A 21,072-nucleotide genomic window follows, 5' to 3' on the forward strand; every position below is an offset into this window, starting at 1 on the left:
GACGTGGTCATACTGACTTCATCGGGCTGTTAGCTTCAATACACACTGGGGCAGTTTGTGGCCTTGATTAGGATCAGCACCTTAGTCTAAGGTCATGGTTCCTAGCCAGAAAAGAGTGGAGTGCCGCCTTCAGGTTGGGTTTGAGGTATTGCCTCTACTGGAGGTATCTCAGGATCTTGAGTGAAGGAAGAAGGGAGCAGGAGATTGACAGGCTGATTGGAGTAACGTCTGCAGTTACAGTATGCGGATATTGTATCGGTCAATCGTGGTGAACAGGAAGCCCTCACTTATAGTCACAAGCTTTAGGTAGTGACTGAAAGAATTCAATAGTGGGTACAAGAATTAGAAATTAATTTCATTAGCAGGCTGTCTGGGCTCAGCTTTAGTGAGAGGGTGAGGAATGCAGATGTCTGTTGGAAGAGACCAGTTGAGGTGATTCAGGCATCTGATTAGGATGCCTCCAGAACACTTTCCAGGGGAGGTGATCCAGGCATGTCCAACTGGGAGGAGACCTTGGGGCAGACCTAGTACATGCTGGAGAGATTATAACATCTCAGGATCCCTCCAAAGAAATTGGAGGAGATGGCGGGAAAAAGGGGTTATACTGTAAAATTGTGCTCTCTCCATGTGGGTTCCCTCATAGACTCAAATCCAGCAACAATTTCTTGGTTATTTCTGGAGCTTTAGCTTCTAAGTACAGATGATGCTCTGTTGAATTATTCTTTCTTTCCACCTCCACAATATTTCCTGTGTCACTAGCTGCCACATAATCTTAAAAGTGTAGTACTGTAAATTGATGGCCTGTGGAGAGTCAGGACCTACCCTGGCAGTAGTAGGGATAAGGCAGAAACCATCCATGAAGAGAGCACCAGCCCACTCATATACACGTCCATACATAACCAGTTTTTATTCACCAATCAATGCAGCCTAGACATTTTTGGGAAGTTGGGAGGAAAACAGAAGTACCAAGAGAATATAAAAATTCCACATAGACGTTTTATAATAAACGCTTCACCTCTTTGTATCGAAAAAAAATTAAAGAAATAGCCAACCATCTATTTTCTGAACCTGCTTAATCCAGGACGAGAGCTAAGGGCACAAAGTGTCATATCTGTGCACGCACTGGAGAAGAGGCAAGTGCAGATATCATCCATTTTATCCACTGTCTGACAAAACAGGTTCTAATTCCATTTCAAACTTAAATTCAAAACTTGCTGATTGTCTTTCTCCATAATGCTTTATCGAGGCTCAAAATGAAAAATGAATTCTTCTTCTTCATGTTCTAGTTTGTTTTACAGACACGCAGAGCATGTATAGTTATTACAATTACTAGTTATTCAATAGATATAGCAGTGTATTCGTAATGAGCAATTATTGAAAATGTACATTTGCTAATGGGTATGAACTGCGCCAACATTTCTGTGATTTTTCTCCAATTCTTTATTACATTGACAATCAGACAAACACCCATCCTGATTTGTACTTAGTCAAGCTAGAGCTGGCAGTTTAAAAAATAGATGAATGAAATGATCACTATATGGATGCTCGTATTTATCCTGTCAGATGTTTGTACAATGGGAAAACACCTCTGGTCATTATTAGCCATTTTTCTATGTTCCAGCAGTATTTGTCTGTATTTTTGATATAGAGACCGTGCCCTTGGCTTATGTAAATCTACAATGAAGAACTAATCCAATGTTAGGTTATACCCACTTTAGTATATCATCTGAGCTGTCTAAATTGTACAGTCTATTAAAATGCTTTTCACATGTACATTATAAGGCCATCAGTATGCAGACACCCCTCTGAATATTTCTGTTCAAGTGTCTCATTGTTAACACATAATATCAAGCACACAGCAATGCAATCTCCAATGACTAACACGGGCGATACAATGGATGGTACTGAAGAGTTCAGTGACTTTAAATATGGCACTGTCATAAGCTGTCATCTTTGCCACAAGTCAGTGTGTAAAATTTCTGTCTGCTCGATCTGTCCCAGTCAACTATAAGTGCTATTATTGTTAAGTGGAAGCACCTAGGAGCTACAACAGCTCAGTCATGAATTGGTAGACCACGTAACCTCACAGAGTGGGGCGGCTAAGTGCTGAAGCACACTTCATTTAAAAATTACCTTTCCTCTGTTGCATCACGCATGACACAGTTCCAGATTGCCACTGGAAGCAATATCCTCAAAACACTCCGTATTATGAGCTTCATAAAATGGGTTGCCAAGGCCGAGTGACTTCATTCAAGTCTAAGATCAATGCCCAGCATCAGTTGGAGTGGTGTAAAGCACCTCGCCATTGGACTGTGGAGCATTGGAGTGATGAATCCTTCTTCACTCTCTGGCAGTCTAACAGACAAATCTGGGATTGGCAGATGGCAGAAGAGTGCCACTTTCTGGAGTGCATAGTGCCTGCTGAAAAGTTTGGTGGAGGAGGGATAGTCTTGGCCTATTTCTCAGGGTTTGGGTTAGGCCCCTTGGTTCCAGCGAACGGTACTGTTAATGCTGCAACATACAAAGACATTTCAGACAACTGTGTGCTTCCAACTTTCTGGGAACAGTTTGGGGAAGACATTTTTATGTTACAGCATAACTGTGCCCCTATACACAAAGCCCGGCCCAGAAATACATGGCTACACAAGTATGTTGTGAAGAAACATGAATGGCCTAAACAGAGCCTTGACTCCAACCCTATTGACCACCTTTGTGAGGAAACTGAATGCTGATTGCAAGTCAGATCATCTTGTCCAACAGCTGCACCTGAACTCACAAGACCTCTTTTGGCTGAATGGGCACCAATTCTTACAGATAAACTCCAAGATCTTGTGAAAACCATTGCCAGACGACTGAAGACTGTTATACCTGCAAAGTTGGGGGTTTAGGGGGGCGCAACTCCATATTAATAAAGCCCATGGTTTTGGAATAGGATGCCCACCAAGTTCATATATGGAGGCGTGATGGTTAGGTGTTCACAAAAATTTGGCCATATGTTGTATTTGAAAAGTGAACAGTGATCTCTTTAAGAAGGCCCAATCATAATTTCTTTATACCTTCATTTTTTTTTTCTACTCATTAAAATACTTTTTACTTTTTTCCTTCTCAGACAGAAATCAAAGCAAAAGAACGAGATCACTCTGAATGGCGCAAGGATTTTGAAGAAATGAAGTTGATTTTTAATGCTGTTGTAACAACCTGCATTGAAAAGGAAACAATAATGGAAGAGAATGGAAAAAAATATTTCACATCTGGTAATAAAAATAAAAATTCTTAATAATCAGGCTACCCCAAAATCTGATTCTGGGAATGGCTGTCGGTATTAGCACTGGTATTGACTATCTAGTGCAAGTTAAATCCCAGCTAAACCCAGCAATGAATGACACATCAAATGTCAATGTGCCGATCTTATCACTGGTGTACCAGTTGTGGTCACTAGAGGGCACTGTCGCTCCTTAAACCCAACACACAGACACTGAGAACGCAAGTTGAAAACACCAAGAGCTTGTTTATTTTTGTCAAACTCTTCACAAGGCTTTCCACCATGACTGCCACAAGTAAATAAACAATACAGCACACAGTTTTTCTTTCTCTCTCTCTCTCTTTCTCTTTCTTCTTTCTCCACTCCTCCCAACAAGGTTTGTCAACCATCCACCCGACTCTGGCTCTCCGACTGCGTTTAAGATGGTCCTTTTTATATTGGCCAACCTGGAAGATCTTCCGCTCCCCGTGGGCTGCCAGCACTACCGGGTTAGGCGAAAACTTCATCATATATAAGTCCAACCACAGTATCCCCTGGCAGTACCCACAGCACCCAAACAGGGCTGAGATAACGAACTCCAAGTCCCATATTGCCCAGCAGGAATCCGGGGCACTGCTATAATCCCAAAGAGCTGCCATCTAGCGTCTATGGGGAGGCAGTGCCTTAACTCTTTTAGGGAGGATGTCGACTTTTGTCAACAGCAGGGGTTGAGGGCGGATGTCGACTCATCAAGGGCAGCGGGCGATAAGCTGCAAACGTCGATAAAACTCACCGTTATGTTATAGGTAGACCCCCTTTTCTAGGAGAGCTGTTAGACTCGTTGAACTGATGTTGAATCCCTGCGTGTGCACGAGTAGCACAGAGTAAAGAACGTCTAGAATGGCATCGAGAGGCAAGAGAGCGAAGCAAATGCGCAAAGCAAAATACTCTCTGCGTATTATTTATTTATTTATTTTTTGTGTATTATTGCCGATTCGGGCTTTGACTTTTCGAACTCTCATTTTGATGCCAGTGATCTGGTGATCGAAAATGAAAGTCAGGTACCTGCATCAGCTGATCGGTCCCCAGCTGAATGTGCAGCTGACAAAGCTATGGCAATGTACAGTTGTGACCAAAAGTTTTCAGAATGACACAAATATTAATTTTCACAAAGTTTACTGCCTCAAATTTTATGATGGCAATTTGCATCGACTCCAGTAAACAGCGTCTTGAATATCATCGACATTAGGGTGAGAGAGTGAAGCAAAGCAAAGTACTCTGTGGGCATTAATTATTTATTTTTATGTTTTTTGCATATTATTGCTGAACCAGACTCTGACTTATTGAACTCCGATTTGGATGCAACCGATCTGGAATTCAAAAACAAAATATCAATAGCTGTTTTTTTTTTTTGTCCAGAGAGTGCCTTTCAGCTTATGAGTGATGAGACAAACAGACATATAATAAGTATGTAAATTTACATACTGTAGGGCTCATGGAACATAAAGAAGTAACATTTTGTCATAAATAAGTATTTTATGTTGACTCATTTGTGAAACTTTTGCTTTGTTAGCTTTTCAGAAAACTGAGTTGTTTTTTTTAAATATTCATCTATCTAAAAGGAAAAAAAAATTAGCCCTAAAAGAGTTAAAGAAGCTGTCTTCCCCCATCCTTCCATATCCTGGGCATCCCAGCCGTCTTTTACACAGTCAAAATTTGACTTGCATAATTTTCTAAGCATCAGTTTTTATAATAAATATCATAGCCAGCATGCAGTACATATCATGAAATGTAATTCTTAATTATTTCAGTATACAAAAAGTGCAGTGCAGCTTTTCAATTTCTGTTTGGGAAATTTGAAGAGACTAAGCAGACTGGCACAATTTTATACCTCAGAGAACACACTTTCTCAGTACTGACACTACATAACGTATAAATGGGAATCATTCGTTTGAGATTTGAAAAAGATTTACTTTAAAAATTTGTTGGAGAGTGGAAGAAAAAAATGTAGAGTTAGTTCTTTGACCTGAAAATATAACAGAGCTAACTAGCCTTTATTTTAAAAAAATGTTTTGTTAGTGTAAGTAAGTCTATCTCCTTGAACAATTGTGATTTTGTTGAGTAACCTTACTGAAATTCATTGTGCTTTACTGTAAAGATATGGACTTTTTCCTGCTTATATATTTGGCATAAATGCTTTGTCACTGATATGTTCTAGGTAAGAGCTGATACAGTATGTGCTGTCTGTATGCCTCTCATCTGTGTAGTGCCATGGTTGTGTATTTTACTAAGGCTACATTTCAATTAAAAAACCGTTGGTCCTCTCCATAGAATCTAAGATGCTCCCATGTGGATTCTTCTCTACAGCTGAGGATGTCTACAACAATACAGGCAAACTCTGAAAACTCTCATTTTGATTCTGATTATGCATACAGTACATTAGTACTTGCTGTTCACTCAAGTGTCTTCTTATCATATGTGCCGTATGTTTAATAAATTATTTATTTTACAATCCTCTGATCTCAAAAGTGATACAATCTGCACAGATATACTGGGAAATCACAATTCCATGTTGTTGTCTGACATTCTCCTGAAATCATGGCTCATCCAGGTACCATTGACCTTCACCAGTTTTAGGTTGATAGGGTCTTTATTGTCACATGTACAAAGTGCAATGAAATCCTTACTTGCATGGGATAATCAACATGTAACACCTCGCTACTCCCTGGCGCTGTTGATTAGTGAGTACAGTATCAATTCCTACTGCCTTATACCTTAAATCCTCTGTCTTCTTTATCTGAACAAATCTCAGAAACCATTTGTCATAACCTAGCAGCATAACAAAAAGTGGACACATGTATCTCATTATGCCCATTGATATCGAGCAACTGGCATATGAATTTTACCTACAGTCGTTACTCAACTCCATCTATGGAGAACACAAGGAATTGTGGGTTGTTGTTATAATTAAGACCATGTCCTAATTGAAGTATAATGCATTAGCCCTTTATTGTGCCATTATAGAATAACATTGTAAAATATACCTTTTAGAAGAATTTTAAAAATTATGATTAAACCAGTAACGGCACACTGCACGATAACGTGCAGTGAATCCACTTGACTTGAGCATTCCTAGTTTCCATCCTCTTTCTCTGTACGTTTAGCATTCGTTTACTCAGAGGTTGATGCGCTTGCTGCTTCCTGAGCAGCTCTTCTTTTCTCCACCCTACCGGCCAGCTTCTTCTATTCTTTCATCGGCATCTTTTGCCGTTAAAACTGATTAAGTCAGTGGTTGTGTTGCAATTACTTAGTTCGTTTTCCTTAATTTTTCACTTAAAAGCTGGCATTTACGTGTTCAATCTGCCTCAAGAATGATTTAAGATATGAAGAGGTAGGGGAAATGACGGCAAAGGTGGTAGGGATGAGAACGGTGCCCGTACACCCTGCTGGCCGCTGCTGAGAGTTGATTCTACAATAAAATAAAATAAAAATAAAAAGAGGAATAACCTTGGAGGTCAATCATCACCCCAAAGGTGGATAGCTGAGGTCACGTAGTATATGTGTACCAAATTTCAGGTCAATAGGTCAAACGGTTTGTGAGCCAAAGATGATTTAAAATCCGGGGACAGACAAACGAACAGCCACGGTAGCGTATTATATACAAAGATATTCCGGATATTGACATTTTGCCATGTTTTTTTGAAATGGTAAAATAAAAAAGTGAAAAAGAAGAAAATGAAAAATACAAACTGTATTTTGACCAGTTTTTGAGCAAAATAAAAATTTCATATAGAATTGCCCTTCTAAATAAAAAATGAGAGTATGAATGGCAGTTACCGTAATTACCTGAGTGTTTCAGTTACAAGCAGCAGTATTACTTTTTCAAATGGTGTTTTACATGAGCAGCCACTACAAAGCAGCTGATTAAAAAAACAAAATCTTTTAAAGAAATACACCAGTCAAAGTTTTAAAAGAAAGAGTAGTACAGTTACTTAGTCATATTTGTTAAAATCCCTGTTGTGCATTTCTAGAATGACACAAAAAATGTTAAAACTGGCAAATAACGGCATGTTAAATTAAGATAGAAGGCTAATTAGCATCAGGGATTGGTTTGAAGATAAACTTGCATCCACTGCGACCATCTATTGACTGAGTTGAGTAGCTAGGAATTAGAATAGTTCTTCCTTCAAGTTAACACTCTGGAAGGAGCCATGACAGGGTGTTGAATTCCAGAGGTCTTCAAGCAAATCAAAAACAAGACGAGAATCATATAAGCAATCAAAAAAGAATAGTCAAGATTATGATAGAGAATACATTCAGCAAGAAGTATGAACACCTTAAAATGGCATTGAAAATAAAGATCACATCAAAGTGTCACACTTGGCTCAGAACTATGCTTTTAGACCGGATACCATGCACAAGTCCTTTTAGTGACAGCGTCCGCCTAGCAAAAAGCCATACTGGGACATTAGGCTCTTTTAAATACATGTATTAGTCAGCAAGGAAAATAATTAGGAAAGAGTTACCATCACTGGCTAAGTAACTCACCATTGTCAGATGGACCAAACTCTATTCTATATTGTTTATATGCTTTACTGTAGCCTAACGTAGCCACACTTGTAGTGTCTCCTCTGTTATTCTGGTCTTTCTACATTCATCGTCTCCTTTTCACTAAAGCCATTGGTTGACTAGTTGATCTATTCTGAAAAAAAAATCAGTTTTTATTCTCTTTCCTTTCTTCTGTCACAGGAACCTGGTAACAGTCCTGAGCTGCAAACTGTCACTCAAGTCATTTTCATAATTTAAACTCTCTGTCAACAATTTAAACCTGTACATATTTTATCTTTGTGAGAACTTTATGGAATCCATCCATCCATTTTCCAACCCGCTGAATCCGAACACAGGGTCACGGGGGTCTGCTGGAGCCAATCCCAGCCAACACAGGGCACAAGGCAGGAACCAATCCTGGGCAGGGTGCCAACCCACCGCAGACTTTATGGAATAGTAAAGATAAAAATCCATTGTTCCTTCAATTTCTTGCTATATTTTTCTAAATGTTTTTTTAAAAGGCTGCTTAATGATGACACCTTGTTAATTGTCAGTTCATGAATGTAACATTCCTGAAAAGCAACTGAATTAAAATAAGAGTAAAAAATGTAGAAATTGAATATGTTTGTGACAATGAATGTGAGAGCAATACATATTTTTTATAAAAGTGAAGTAAAGGTCAGTGCTGTTAGTAATTTCAGATATGGCAGACACAAAGCTAGGCCGGACCATCCAATTAAATTAAAAATTCAACGCATCAAACAAAGAAAAAGTGAAAGCTTTCAGACCACTGGGAAATCTCTAGTTTAGACTAAAGCTACCAGTCTGATTTTCTCAAATGCCAATTACTAAATTCCAGTTTGTTACAAGTAACAAATATTTGTTTGGTTTTCCTGAGGTATTTAAGTTTTTAGGTTTATGAAAAAAGTTGAAATTAGTGTGTACATTCAGAGTGCCAGGCAGCACAGTTCTAAACTGGTTATTGCTGCTCAACCTCTGGTTCAGAAAGCTGTTTTTAAATTGCGGCCCATACATGGTCTCTGTGGAATTCACTCATTTTATGCCTATCAGTGTTCTCCCACATTACACATTACAATGTTCTGTTCATTTTACAGGGCCCTCTAAACTTTCTTCCAATACGTGAGTGTGGGTGTACCCTGAGTAGACCTGCTGTGGACTGGCACCTTATTCAAAGCTTGGTCCTCTCAGTTTCTGATTGAGCAGGTTCAGTATCATTTCAGGATATGTTTAGATTTGTTTTAATTGTTTTCTCTTTGCTTTTAGTAGTCTTACTGTATTGCTTTTAGATCCCTTCATACATCAGGCTTTAATTCTTTTCAAATTAGGTACTAAGTTGGTTTGGTAATTCATTTACTGCAATAATAGCGTTACGTAGTGTGCAGACTCCAATGACGTGCAAGCCTAGAGAGCCAGAGTGTGCAGACATTAAGCGCCTAAAATGAACATTAACCTTATTTACAAAAGATGATGCCAGTAATTGTTATTTGACTAATTCAAAACCAAACTAAAACAAAAAAGGAAATTTCAGTCTCGGTACAAAAGTTAAACCCGTGCAATGTCTGACTCTGTGGGTCAAATAATTTCATCTGCACGTGCCTACATTGTTTCTATAGAAACAGGGAATTAATAAGGAAAAGACCAAACATCACATGGCAATAACAGAAGTGTTAACGAACAGTTAGCGTGGGTTTAGACTGGGTAGGCCATGTTGGAATTTTTAGGATGAAGCAACAAAAGCATAAGAACGAGAATGAGTGGTGCGTACAATTATATTTATCTTGATTTTCAGAAGGCCTTTGATAAGGTCCCCCAAGAGAGACTAGGTATCAAGTTAAAAGAAGTGGGAAATTAGCGCGCTGTGTGTAGATGGGTACAGAATTGGCTAAGCAAAGGGTTTTGTTTGGAAAAACCTTATCAAAATTAGGTGATTTTTAAAGTGGTGTCCCTCGGGGGCCAGTGCTAGGGCAGTTGCCAGTTTTAATATCCCCATTAATAAAAGGCTAAGTGTCTGTCTGTCATTCCAAAAGACAAATATTAACACTTCTTTTACAAATCCCAGAACAAATGACGTATAACAGAGACATCCGCTTTACATGGTGCACTACAAAATATCAACACTGAGGTCTACAGTGATTACTCAGAATTCAATGCGTCTTAGTATATAAATATCGTGAATGGGAGTATAAAGAAGAGATGCACATGATACCAAACTAGGAGGAATGGTAATCTAGGATCTGACAAATCATTAAAGATGGATTTGAACAGCATACAGGCTAGGGCAGATTTGAGGCTGATGAAATTATATGGAAGTAAATGTAAAGTTTTACATTCATGTAGGAAGTAAAAATGGTAGATTTGAATGCTCAATGGGAGATCTTAAAGTACATTTTATCAGAGGGACCTAGGAGTAAGCGTGGATTTGTTATTATCTACATCTAGACAGTGTACAGAAGTCATTAAGAAGGCCAACAGAAAGTTTGGTTTTACAGCACGATGTATAGAGTACAAGTCCAAGGAGGTTATGATCAAACTATTTAGCACACTAGTAAGGCCGCACCTCGAGTACTGTGTGCAGTTTTGGTCTCCAGGCTACAAAAAGCAACACAGCAATACTAGAAAAGGTCCAGAGAAGAGTGACTAGGCTGATTCCAGGACTGTAGGGCTTGAGTTATGAGGAAATATTAAAAGAGTTGAACCTTCTACATGATTGAAGTATTTAAAATGATAAAAGAAATTGGTACAGTGGTTTCAGGCTGTTATTTTAAAATGAGTTCAACAAGAATGCGGGGACAGAGTTGGAAATTTGTTAAGGATAAATTCCACACAAATGTTAGAATGTTCTATTTTTTCACAACATAGAAAGAACGACAGATACATGGAATACAAGTAATGTGGTGGAGAGCTGGACTTAACCTGATGTCATTTTGGAGAACTAGATGGATGGGATCGACAAGCTGCTCTTGGCATGGCCTGATCTCGTCAGTTTTTCCAATGTTCAGATATACTTTCCATGTCTTTTAGAAGTGAGCATCATCTGAGTCAGCTTACCATTTTTCCCTCACTGCTGGCCTGCTCTTGTGTGTCCTTGACTCCACCTGTAATGCATTTTGTCTGTTTATTAACTGACTTCTTACACAAGTGTTATCTCTGACATCTTCTAAGCACCAGTTATTTCAGTATCTTGCATACTTTTTAAATGTAAGTCTGCATTTTGATTTCTAACACCTTTCTAGTAAGTTAATGTCCTTAAAATATCTGCTCATTGCAGATTACAGTATAAAGTAATGCATGGAATTTGTTTAACTATTGACTGGCAACTGGTTGTACACTTTTACTTTGAGCATTCTGTCTGAATACAGGTTGGAGATGGGTCACGTACAGTTTTGAGCCGAACTGTTTCTTTTTGTCATTCGTTTCATATGACAGGATTGGAAGAGGAACTGCGGTTTGCACTTGAAAATCGCTCTCAAACGGACATCAAGCGCTGTCTCTGCTATATACACAAGATACCCTTTTTGAGTTCGCAAAGAGAGCGCTGGACCATGAAAAAAGCTGAATTTGAGCCAGACCTTGCAATAGAGGCCTTCAATGACTCCAGGTCATACCGCATGCTGCTCCAGCTTCGAGATGAGTTCCTGCCTTCAGTTGTGGCCTCTTCATCTCTTAGGGTATACACGTCCACCAGCAACTGTGAACTACGCCAAGGATACACAGATGAGATGAAGCAGGAGTTTATTTCTGGCCTCTGTGAGCATTTCTACCATGACATGTTGAGTCTGATTGAGGCCACGGTCTCCAGAAACACAGAGCAGCTTGATACTCTAATGGAGGAAGCCTTGCAGAATGCAGCCTTGTGCAACATTTATTCTGGGCTTTACCGTCTTCAGTGCAAAGAATCAGAACAAGTTAAGGCTTATCTATCACAGCCGGACAGTAAATATCCACTTGTTGTTTGCGGAGGTCCTTGTTCAGGCAAAACTGTGTTTTTAGCACATTGCGCCAAACAGGTAAGAGAACTTTGCAATAGTGGAGTACTTTGATAAATGACAGACCACAACCCTTTATGATGTTTTCACTCTGTTACAGATAGCAAAATAGCTAGGCCCTAATCACTCAACATCCCATAATCTATTTCAAACGGTTTAGAATGTAGGAAAAAACAAATGGGCTTCATTTTATGTCATCAGACACTGGACATTTGGTGTAATTGGGTAACTTGTGCATAGATTTGAATAGAAATTCAGTATTTTCAGGTATTTTGTAGCTTTACAAATTAACAAAGGTGGCAATATACGAGTGAAAGAGTCATCTTCTGGTTTATCTTCATTACTGCAATACATTTTGACAATAAATGCAATGCATACTCTGTTTTAAAATTTCTCCCACTAAACGGCGTGGTGCATGTTATCACCCTCTGGGAGAGACGCAGCTCTGGATCAAAATTAATGAAGATCGACTCAATTCACCAGCATCCATTTTATGCTGTTTTCGTCAGCCTTTATGTGTAGTGTGTGCCAACTAAAGCTCTTCAGTCTCTGGGACCACCAGATCTTAATTTTTAATTATTTTTTATTTTTATTTTTTTTGCAAAAACTGAAAACAAACTGCCAGGAAAGTCTAAACATTTTGAACATCACTATTCATGAGTCACACGTTTCCCAGCAATTGCCTTTTTTGTAATGATGACATGCTATTTATTTGCATGCATCGTTTTCACTATACCTAAGTTATATTTTACAGCTTTGTTTGAGTTTAGAGTGACACAGGCCCTTATTGTTATAGTGAAATTCTGACTTATACGTCCCAATTCGTCACCACTCTCTAGCAGCAGCATCTTCTTCTTTCGGCTAGCAGCACGATTAGTGAATATTAATCTTACCTCGACACTTCTGTTTTATTTACCAAAAAATCTCAGAACACTTTTGTCATAACTTAGCAAAATAACAAACGCCGACAAATATCTCATACTGCTTATGTGAGAATTATCAAATAAAACTGTAGTTTGGTGCAACTGCACATTCCAGAACAGGTAAAAATTAGCCTAAATAATAATTAAACAAAAATGCAAGCAGGGTGCAACTGGAAAGTATTTGGCACATGCATGCGAGCTTTAGTTTATAATTCAATAGAAAATGCATAAATGATTTTTGTCTGCTTTTTGTTTTCACAATGATTGTATATTACATTACACGATTCCAACCATCCATCCAGTTTCCAACCCACTGAATTCAAACACAGGGTCACGGGGGTCTGCTGGAGCCAATTCCAGCCAACACAGGGCACAAGGCAGGAACCAATCCCGGGCAGGGTGCCAACCCACCGCAGGACACACACAAACACACCCACACACCAAGCACACACTACGGCCAATTTAGAATCGCCAATCCACCTAACCTGCATGTCTTTGAACTGTTGGAGGAAACCGGAGCACTTGGAGGAAACCCAAGCAGACGCGGGGAGAACATGCAAACTCCACGCAGGGAGGACCCGGGAAGCGAACCCGGGTTTCCTAACTGCGAGGCAGCAGCGCTACCACTGCGCCACCCTACACGATTCCATCCATCCATTATCCAACCCGCTATATCCTAACTACAGGGTCACGGGGATCTGCTGGAGCCAATCCCAGCCAACACAGGGTGCAACCCAGGAAACACACCCTGGGCAGGGCGCCAGCCCACCGCAGCATTACACGATTATATCGCGTTATTCCTTTTGCAGTTTCTCTAGATTCTGCAGTGTTTTGACTGTAATAAATCACTATTCATATTTTAACCAAAATGTGAAGACATTTTTTTTTGCTTCACTTTTAAATTGTTTTGTCTTGCTGTTGACCTAAGGCTAGTGTCACATTATATGACTTCAAGTTGGAGAGCACACCACACTTAATGACTGCAGTTGCTGGCTCTCATTGTCTTGAGGATATCAGAATACATAACTAGATAACACAGGGGATGATGGATTACACAATTTTCTCACTCCTTCCCAAAACAATTTCGGGCGTATTAGGATACTTGAAAGTATTGCGATTTTGGCTGCCAATCAACCTTGAGCACAATGGAACAGGAGATGGTGCACTGCCCAAAAGTAACTAAACAACACAAAGAACGGTCAGGGGATATTCAAAGAAGTGTCCCAAGTGCAAAAGCCTCTTTTAATTCAACAAGCCACAGGCTTATCCCAGCCATTTTTGGTCCCACCCAAGAGGATTAGGGGAAGTCTCGCTCAGTAACTGAGGTAACAAGGTTAAGAGGCTAAGAGATGACACTAGAGATGCAGCTTTTTATGGTGTTGTGGCTTGAGAGATCATAAAACTCCCATTCAGTGAGGCACAGCATCTCAGAAACAGAATATACTCATATTTAAGCGTATATTACACAGATTATATTGTACAGCTCAGTTATGAATTCTATAGAGCAGAGGTTCCAAAGCTTTTTTGGTTTGTGACCCCATTTTGAAATCTGAGCTTTTTCATGACCACAGCTGTTTGAAATATTAACATTTACTTCATATTCAATTGTTTAATGCATTTTTTTTCTGTCTTTCTATATAATACGCTACCATGGCTGTCTGTTTGTCTGTCCAGGATTTTAAATCACCTGTAGCTCGCAAACCATTTGAACTATTGACCTGAAATTTGGTACACGTATACTACGTGACGTCTACTATCCGCTTTCAGGGTGATGATTGACCTCCAAGGTTATTCCTCTTTTTATTTTTATTTTATTTTATTGTAGAATCAGCTCTCGGCATTGGCCAGCAGGGCGGCCGTGCACCATATGTGTACGGGCGCCGTTCTCATTCCCTACCACCTTCGCCATCACTTCTCCTACCTCTTCATATCTTAAATCATTCTTGAGGCAGATTGAAGACTTAAGTGCCAGCTTAAGTGAAAAATTAAAGAAAACATACCAAGTAATTGCAACATAAACAGTTTTAACGTGAAAAGATGGCAACGAAAGAAGAGAAGAAGCAGGCCTTTAGGGTGGAGAAAAGAAGATCTGCTCAGGAAGCAGCAAGCACATAAACCTCTGAGCAAATGAATGGTAAAAGTACAGAGAAAGAGGATGAAAACTAGGAATGCTCAAGTCAAGTGTATAATGTGCAGTGCACCGTTACTGGTTTTTAAATATTTTCTTACGACCCAATTAGCATATCAGATGACCCCACTTGGAGTTGTGACCCCAGGGTTGGGAAACGCTGCTATAGAGCCTTTTTATTATCCTTTTAATAGTCCATGTTGTTCCTTTTCTCACTGGTAAGATAGTACAGAGGCAAATATTTTTAATTAATTATTTGCAAGTAAAATTGAAACAGTCATTATACAAATTGGCAATCATGGTCTGGAATTCGTAGTTCAACACATAAAAAGTCAGTTTTCTCTTAACAGCCCTTTGGGATCTGCCAATGGCCATATCTTGAAAATCTGGTGGCTTAGGGTGAAAATTATAATAAGTAATTGTAATAAGTGCCATACCCTTTATCCTTCTGTCACTAGTTCACTTAAGAAGAATTTGCAACAAATTAGTGCCCCATTAGTATTTTAACGTTTTAGATGTCTGCTGGTCATGAAACCTCTTGGCAGTTGAAACAAGGCATATTATTAAATTGCTAATGTTTAATTTTTGCATAGCTTATTTATGCAGTAGCTTACTTTTGTTCCTTTTTTAGCCCATCTAAGCAGTGGTGACAGAAACAAAACAAAGAGAACCCTGCTGGCAATGAAACACTACTGTAAATGTCATTTAGCAAGAAAACTAAGCAGAATTTAGCAGAAAACACTGCCAAAGCAAAAACACCCCAGAGACTTTAATATCTGTATTTTGATTCCACAGGTCCGCTCTTGGTTACCTGAATGTGACCCAGTTGTTATCGCTCGATTCATTCGTGGAGATTGTGGCACCCTGTCTCAGATACTCCTTAGTATTTGCCAACAAATGGCATTTGGCTACAAGAAATCCATAAAGGACACTTTCCTAGATATAAACAGTCTACAAGGAGTCATGATGAACCTTGTTCAAGAATCTTCCAGTCAGCAGCCTCTGATTGTAATTTTAGATGGAGTGGACCAGATTTCTGAAGCTGAAAATGCACAAAGTTTGTGGTGGCTTCCAAAAACCTTACCTCCCTTTGCTAAGTTGTTACTATCTACCACTCCAAAGAAGTATGGCATTTTGGAAGCTCTGAAGGTTATCTATCCGTGTTCATCTCAATACCTTCACTTAAGTCCAAAGGAGAAAAGAGAGTGCAGTAGACTGCTGCAAGCAGACTTATTGGTTTCCAAAAGAAAAATTACTTCCGGTCAGCAAGTTTATGTCAATGATGCACTGAAGGGGTGCACCCTGCCCCTGTATGTTGAGATGCTTCGCAAAGAAGTGCTTCAGTGGCCGTCCAGTTTAGATGTGACAGAGGAATCTCTAGAAAAGAATGTCCATGAGTCTATTAAAAAGTTCCTTTGCAGCCTTGAGGAGAAACATGGGCCAGTATTGGTCACTAAAGCCCTGATTTATCTGACCATTCCAAAGTCTGGAATCACAGAAACTGAACTTGCTGATATTCTCTCCCTTGATGACCAAGTCCTTTTGCAGTTCTTTTCACCCAAAGAAGCACCTTGCAAACTGAGGGTACCAGGCTGTGTAGTAGCAAAACTGTTGTTAGACCTGAAGCGATTTTTAGGAAGACGGTACATCATGAGGTCGCAGGTCCTTTTTTGGACAAATAGACATTTTCCATTGGTCATCTGCAGACGTTACCTCACCCAACAAAGTCTGGCCCTGGAGACGCACAATACAATTGCTAACTATTTTAATGGGAGATGGGCCTTTGGCAGAGCCAAACCCCTTATGAACATGCAGAACATCTTTGGATTTCCAAAGACTTCTATGCCAGGAAACACCATTCCACATCATATGAAGATTTACCTTGACAGACAGCAGCCCTCTCAACCCTGGCTCTTTAGCAATGGCTCAGCGCTTCCAAAATCTGGTTTCACAAATGCACGCAAAATTCAGGAGCTCCTTTATCATTTAAAAAGAGGAGGAAAACAAACGGAGCTGTGTAGGTCCATTCTGATGAACCTGGGTTTTCATCAAGCAATGCTAAAAGCAGGAAGGCTGAACACTCTGGTATCAGAACTGCAGCAGGCATTTCAGACTGCCTTTGATAAAGAGCTCCGACTTCTCTCTGGTATTCTTCAAAGCTCTGCGTGTTTACTTCAAACATCTCCTGAAGAACTAACAACTGTGATTCAAACACGAGTATGCACCTTCTTAGAAATGTGTCCCAGCCTGTCAAATTTCATTAAACAGGCTTATCATGAAGGTCTAAAGATATCTTCCTTAGCAGTCTTACAATCTTCTATCACTTCAATACCCTCCACATGTGTAAAGCTGCCATCTGTGGGTTTGTCTCCTGTGACTGATGTTATAGATGCCAATGGCAAACTAACAATTGTAATTCAAGAAAATGGCACCCTGTGGGCATGGGAGAAAGGACTTGTTAATGGGTTTAAATGCCTTTCCTTTACTAATTTCAAAATTCTTGCTGCTAGATGCTTCAAGCAGTTCCTCCTGCTTTCCACTGTGTGCAACAGACTTTTACTCTACTATCTTTCTTCACCCTTATTAATTGATGGCATTCCGTGCCAACCTCATATTACTGTGGCAACGGATGTTGTAGAGAAGATGCAAGGGTTTCTTACAGATGGCAGCAATTTGTTTATATGGTTCAAGAACACAACATTTGTTGAAGTTTTTAATTTAAACTCAAGAGTCCGTCGTGCCCGCTTAAATTGTAAGCACGTAGTTACCTGTCTGTCTCTTTCGCATGATGCACAGTATGTATTTTGTGGGCAACAAAAGAGTACTGTCACAATTTTTGATACACAGGGTCAAAGTTGCCAGCTTGCAACTTTCTCTTCAGATCTGGCAGGAAGATCAGTTCATTCCCTATTTCACTGTGCTTCCAAAAAGGAACTCTTTTGGGTAGACAATTTTGGCAATTTATGTGTGTGGGATGTTGAAGCTATTAAAGAACCAGAACTTGGCAAAGAATTCTGCAATCTGAATGACCTAGATGAGATAGTAATGGTGGAACACTCCTTGGAGGAAAACGTTCTTCTCCTCTGTAAGAGGATTCACATTGTACTTTGGAACACTGAAAAGTGGGTAATAGAAGACCAGTACCGCGCCCCCAAGAGCCATCAGTTCAGCCATGCTGTTTTAGGAAAAATCTGTGATGTAATCATTGCTGCTTTAGAAGGCTGTCCTTTCTTATTGCTTTGGAAAAGCAGCACTGGACAGTGCATTTTAACTCTTGACACTGGGCATAACTGTGTCTTAAAGATGGCCAAATCTCAGTCAGACTTAATGGCAGTGACTGCAAATGGGTATCTTAAAAGTTGGGACTTGGACTTGATTGTAGGAGCTTCCTTGGTATCCAAAACAGGAACGAAAATCAAATGTGTTCTTGTGCCACCTGAAGAAGACTACTTCTACACAGCAGATGGTACGGACGTGGTTTATAAATGGAACTGTGTCTCTGGAATAATTGACGCCAACTTTGAACATGAAGACCTTGTGAATAATCTGGCACTCTCTGATAGTGGAGAGTATCTGGTGACTTCGGAATTTTCAGGAGACATATATGTGTGGAATACACAAAGTGGGGAAAACGTGAACCGTATTCGCAGTTGTGCTGTGACACAGATACTAATAACTCCAAACAGTAATGTTGTAATTACTCTCTGTGAAAGCAATCTCTCCACTGTGTGGAAGCTCACCACAGCTCACATTGTGTGTAATATTCACCCATTTATAAAAAATGCTGTGATAACACCAGAAAGCACCTTTGTTCTCGGTCTGCATGATGGAGACCTTTTGGCTGTGAGTTTGTGGTCGGGGTGTGTCAGCAAGAGGTTCTCGTGCACAAGTCAGTCAGAGGTCACAGCCTTTAAGGCATTATTAGACTATCCGGATTATGTGGTACTCCTCACCTCTTGTGGATACCTTTACACGTGGAAGGTATCGGAAGAAACAATCTGCCGACAGTTCCAGCTGCCTTCTCAATGCCTTAGTCATCTGGAAATGTTCCAGACTTCAGCAGATGGAAGATATGCCATTATATCTGTAATTGGAGCAACAATTAATATTCTGGATACAGGATTTGGGAATCTTTGTGCTTTGGAAGCCAAAGGTCCAGTGTTACATGCGACTTTGACAGTAGATGGCCGCTATGTTGTGTTCATTTGCAGGTCTGAGTTCTGCAGCTGTAGCTGCGATTTTCATTCAAAACCAATTCTAAGTATACTTGAGGTTTCTAACGGAAAGGTTGTTGGCCATTGCTTTCTCTGCAAAGATCCATCAGCCATGACAGTATCAGATGACCATCAGGTTTATGTGGGCTTTGAAGATGGGGCCACTGGAATCTATTCGATTGCAGAGGATTTAGAAAGCGGAGTTAAAATTAAACATTACCTTACTCAAATGGAAAGCAGGGAGAAATGCAGTAGTAGAAACCAAAAGCAATACCTGGGCAGACAGTCTCCTAATATTATATGGAAGGAATCTTCTAGCGAGACACACTGAAAAGGCAGTTTTTAAGCTTTCTTTTATAATGAACACAACTCATCAGGACAACTTTTTATATCCTTCATTTGTGAAATAATTAATTGAACTGTTGATGACTGACAGCCTCACTTTTACGATGAACCAAACTGATCATTGCTACACTATGTCTTCATCCATTGCACACTCTAGGACCATGAAAGGTTTGGCGTCTTATGGCCCTGCAACACTGAAACAGCTACATCTTAGCAAATGTTCTATTTTAAATATTCTTGTAACTGGTAAATCTGTTAAAATACATAATATATAAGCGTATAGGGTCATTATTGTCACATGTACAGAGTACAGTTCTTACTTGCATGTACTAATCAACATGTAACCATAGTTACACTGCCTTATATTTTTGTGTGGAGGTTTTAGGAAAAATGTTTTCTATATCTTAAAAGGTGTTAGGTGTATGAAACTAGAGGTGTTGCTAGCTTGAGCACTTGTTAGGGCCTTAGCGCCCCCGATAATGACAGTAGTCTCACATATATCTTAAACTTTGAGGTTGAAGAGTGGTGGAGAGGGGGGTCCCCATTGAAGATTTCACGCCATCAACCATGCATGACAGAATGCACCACAGGAAGAAGGGGAATGGACTGTTGAAGATCAGGAGCTGGGCCCCTGAAATCAAAGGCTAAAGCCCCAGAAGTCTCCCAACCCACAATGATGCCACTATATGTAACCCATCAGAGGAGATTTACATAAAATTTTTGACCTTGAACATCTATGAATTCTGCCTTGAAATAGTTGAAATAGTTAAAGGACAGTATTTAGTGGATATTTGGCCATTGGACAAAGAAATTGTTCTAGTCCATCCAGTGCCTCATCTACTTATCCAAGGGCACCTGGAGCCTCTCCCAATAATTACTGGTTCCAAGTCAGGAGCAAGACCAGGACAGGTCACCAGTCCATCGCAGGTTGAACACCTAACCTGCAAAACTTTGGACAGAGGGAAGAAACTGCAGCACCCTCAGGAAACCCGCACAGACACAGGGAGAACATGTCATATCCAGGCAGAGAACACCCAGGACCCGAACCCCTTATTGCAAGTGGGCAGTGCTACCACTGCACTGCCACATATATGGCAGAGGTGCTGGCTTGCACAGAGCGACTGGCATTCTGTGGCTGCTTCGATTAATCAAAGGCTTGAATAAAATTTTGGACACTTAATGATTGCTTGACTTATTTTTTTATTTGCTATTGTTTACTCATTCTATGCCTTGAGTACATTTCCATAAAAACTGATGTGTTTAACCGGTAGTGTGTGTACATATATATATATATATTTAGCTACTAGCACGTTTATTTTGTTGGTTTTGATACCATGAGTCGTCAAACATATGACGTTTTTTGTTGTTGGTGATGTAGATGACATGTGCAAATGTATTAATGAGTACATGCGTGCCATTTTGGAGGACAGATGCATTCACATTACAATTATATACAGGTCACTTATAAACGTGAACCATCAAGCACAAAATTGTAATTGGCCAACGAGGCTGGTAATGTGACTATAGCCTAATACAAATGGTTGTTATGAACACTTTGGCGGGAGAAGGTGTTCAGAGTTATTGTTGTGATTAATGATAAATAATCAGGAGAGGACAGACACCACTTGTAGGGAAAAGGCAAATTTGTAGTCTGAAAAAGAATGAT

At 39.8% G+C, this 21,072-nt stretch overlaps 1 protein-coding gene across 1 annotated transcript in view; it reads left to right on the forward strand.

Annotated features, from left to right (window-relative positions):
* LOC114650608 (NACHT and WD repeat domain-containing protein 2-like) overlaps nucleotides 1-20,571 on the forward strand; it is a 37,893-nt gene extending 17,322 nt beyond the window's left edge. The window contains exons 5-7 of the mRNA XM_028800360.2: nucleotides 3,110-3,254; nucleotides 11,237-11,817; nucleotides 15,643-20,571. Of these exons, the coding sequence (XP_028656193.2) occupies nucleotides 3,110-3,254; nucleotides 11,237-11,817; nucleotides 15,643-19,392 (4,476 nt within the window). The 3' untranslated portion in view covers nucleotides 19,393-20,571. The remainder of the gene's footprint in view (nucleotides 1-3,109; nucleotides 3,255-11,236; nucleotides 11,818-15,642) is intronic.
* Nucleotides 20,572-21,072: the final 501 nt, after the last annotated feature.

The sequence above is a fragment of the Erpetoichthys calabaricus genome, chromosome 4 (genome assembly GCF_900747795.2).
Source record: "Erpetoichthys calabaricus chromosome 4, fErpCal1.3, whole genome shotgun sequence".
Classification (NCBI taxonomy): Eukaryota; Metazoa; Chordata; class Cladistia; order Polypteriformes; family Polypteridae; genus Erpetoichthys; species Erpetoichthys calabaricus.